The 3,251-nt window shown below is 42.0% G+C and overlaps 1 protein-coding gene across 1 annotated transcript in view; it reads left to right on the forward strand.

Moving 5' to 3' along the window:
* Nucleotides 1-3,251, forward strand: part of LOC101856547 (calpain-3) — a 62,634-nt gene that overhangs the window by 56,023 nt on the left and 3,360 nt on the right. The window contains exon 7 of the mRNA XM_035969726.1: nucleotides 3,105-3,221. Within this exon, the coding sequence (XP_035825619.1) occupies nucleotides 3,105-3,221 (117 nt within the window). The remainder of the gene's footprint in view (nucleotides 1-3,104; nucleotides 3,222-3,251) is intronic.

Consider the following 3,251-nt stretch of genomic DNA (forward strand, 5'->3'; position numbering starts at 1 on the left):
AAACCGGAAAATGGAGATGGAGTCTGGAGAAATAAAGTGTAATAAATTGGATTAGGTCAAGAGGTAAAATAGGACATACGTGTAGTTGTTAAAAGGATTAACACATACATCAGAGAAAGAGTCACAAATACTAACGCTGCCGTGGCATTTACAGACAGACACACACACACACACAGACACAGGCAGACAGACAGACAGACACACACACACACACGCACGCACACAAACAGACCGACAGACACACACACAGACATCCTCACACACTCTTACACACATGCACACTCTCATACACACTTGCACACGTACAAACACAGAGAAATGTACACTTACACATGCCCACTTACGTACACATATACTCATGTACACACACTCACAAGAGAGAGAGAGAGAGAGAGAGAGAGAGAAACGGAGAGAGAGATAGATAGAGAGAGAGAGACAAACGGAGAGAGAGAGAGACAAACGGAGAGAGAGAGAGAGAAACAGAGAGATAGATAGAGAGAGAGAGACTTGCGCGCACACGTATGCACATGTACCACCACCACCCCCTCCTCCCCACCACTTTCTCTCTCTCTCTCTCTCTCTCTCTCTCTCTCTCTCTCTCTCTCTCTCTCTCTCTCTCTCTCTCTAACTTCGCTCTTACCACGGCGGCTGACGCAAATGAAATTACCACTGGAAGTGAACGAGGAAGATTAGCTGTCATCCCTGGGAGTGACATGCACACTTGTCCACTCTTGTACTCACAATACCACCAAACAGACCCCCCCCCCCAAACCCCTTCCTTCTCTTCCGCCTACCCATCGACAACTTTCCTCCTCCACAGTTGAAATTACTTTACCAGTAGCAATGACGATTTTATCGACTGGCATTTAGTCCATAATTCAAACGCAAAGTTAAGGAAAAAATGCTTCATGCTGACTGGGGGTAGGGTGAGGGTGGGGAAGGGGACCCACAAGAAGTCGGAAAATCACTTCAGAAATAATTTGAAAGGCAATGAAAATGTTCAAGCTGAGGAAAGATTTGTTTACCTCTATTTTAAAATTTAAAAAATAAGGAATGAACCCGCGCATCAAAACTAACAAAGGCAATCGCAGATGATTCTTTTTCTTGCTGAATTTTGAAGATAACACCCCCATGGGTGGTTGGCGGGTGCTCTGGTGTGGTTTGCTTCTTCTTTCCTATCGAACATCTATCGTCCTTATCTCTCCTCCTTCTTTTTGTGTTTGTTACTCTCTTGTAACACCTCTAATCTTCGGCACTTATATGACCTTAATGTGTAGCAAGTGCCGTAAAACTCTTACTAAAACTAAACTAACACCCCCCCCCCCCAACTCCAAAAAAAAGAATGTTTACCCCGATTGCATCATGTATCATTTCCTTATAACACAAAGAGAACAGACTACTGTCAATTTCAACTGAACATGTCAAGAATTGGGTTAGTAATTTAGATTTTATGTTTGTGTATTTTGGGATAGTAATTTGGATTTCATGTGTGTGTATTTTTTGTAGCGAGATGTTTATGTTTGTTGTTGGGGGGTTTTTTGTTGTTTGTTTTTTTTTTTTTGGGGGGGGTGGAGAAGGGGTGGATTATATAAAGTAATCTGATACAAGCAAAACAACACGGGTCTAAGAAAAAAAGAGGGTCAACACAGAAAAATTTCTATTTCTCATCAACTAAACCACGCTGCATCATGTCAACCCCATCAATAGCAAACAACGGGGAAATTCTACAGTTATTGCAGCATCATTAAGTCCAGAGCTGATACATTTCCATTATTCCCCTACATTACAGAATAGTCAGTCTGGAAATAACTATTGATCGTCAGCTTAATCAGCGTATAGCCTCGGGCTATGCATATTTCATTGCTATGTTTGTCAATGTCTTTCTGGTCCATTGTTGCGGGTGTTGAAGTCAAGTTTAAGTTTCTTATGTATCGAAAGAATAGAGTTTACAAACGAAGAATGGTTTCATAGAATAATTGGCCTACCTATTCTTGTAATATTGTTCTTCGTGTATGCATTCCCTTAAAATCTTTTGTTCGTAAAAGGAATTATGAGTGGAAGGAGAGTCATATAGATGAGTTACGAGTAGCCACATTGATTATATGTATTAAGTTTGGAAAATACATCGGGGAAAGAGTTACATGGAAACGGTCTAGAAGGACACTCGATATGACTACTTGATTCCACTTTTTCTCCGTTTGGGGATGTGGCAAATTGAGGGAGGACCCAGTTATGTTTATAGACCTCACCTTGAGATCAGGATCGAACCAATTTGTGTTACCTCAGAGGGAAACTTTTACCTCTGGACCGAAGAGTCACCAAAGGAAGTCGAAGATATCACTACACCTTGTTTAATAGTTTATCGTACGCTTCACTATGATAGTAGGAAGAAAGCAGTTACCCCAAAGTATTTCAATAAAGAGGTGGGTGAGCTTGATATCTGATAGCGAAAAGGTAAAAAACAATAGCAAATATTGATTTCTTTGCTTTTGTATAAAGACGGTAGTAAATAAAAATAGAAAGAGGGGTGCAAGCTTTTTACGTCGGAAACACCCCCTACACTGGGTTTTTTAAGAATATGCATTGACATCAAATTATCAGGCTCAGCACCACTATCCATAAACAAACAGACAGGGAGATTAACCTAATCTTTTCGCCATAAAGCAAAGTCTTTTATCAGTATATAACTGCAATTCCTAATCATGTGATGTATGGGGAGACTCTGATGATGTGTCCTTTCTTTTTATGATCGTTATGATGCCCAAAGACATATATGGTTAAATTGTACTCTCACCTTCCCTCTGTAGTCTGGTCAGCAAGTGACTGACGTTGATAGCCGTAATGTAACCACCGACTTCCCTCCATGCTTTCCGTGAGATTGCAGATTTGGGGTTCGAGCCTCAGCTCGGTGGATGTTGTGTTCTTGGGGAAGGCACTTCAGACGAATTTCCCATCTGGCTCGGTCCTCTCGGGGATGGACGTTAAAACTCGGAGGTCCCGCCTCTCATAAACCTAATAGTATTGATAAGGGCTTTAAATCCATACCATTTCACCATTTCACCTATTCACCATTTCACGATTTCGCCGTTTCACCATGCTTTCAGAGTACCAGCTGCAGATCAAGGGGCGCTGGCAGAGCGGTGTGAACGCGGGCGGCTGGCTGGAGTGCCACAACTCTTTCCACACGAACCCTCAGTACCACCTCATCATTCACAGCGATGGTAAGACATTGACGAGTCCAAACACCCCCC

The sequence above is a fragment of the Aplysia californica genome, unplaced genomic scaffold, assembly GCF_000002075.1.
Source record: "Aplysia californica isolate F4 #8 unplaced genomic scaffold, AplCal3.0 scaffold00008, whole genome shotgun sequence".
Classification (NCBI taxonomy): Eukaryota; Metazoa; Mollusca; class Gastropoda; order Aplysiida; family Aplysiidae; genus Aplysia; species Aplysia californica.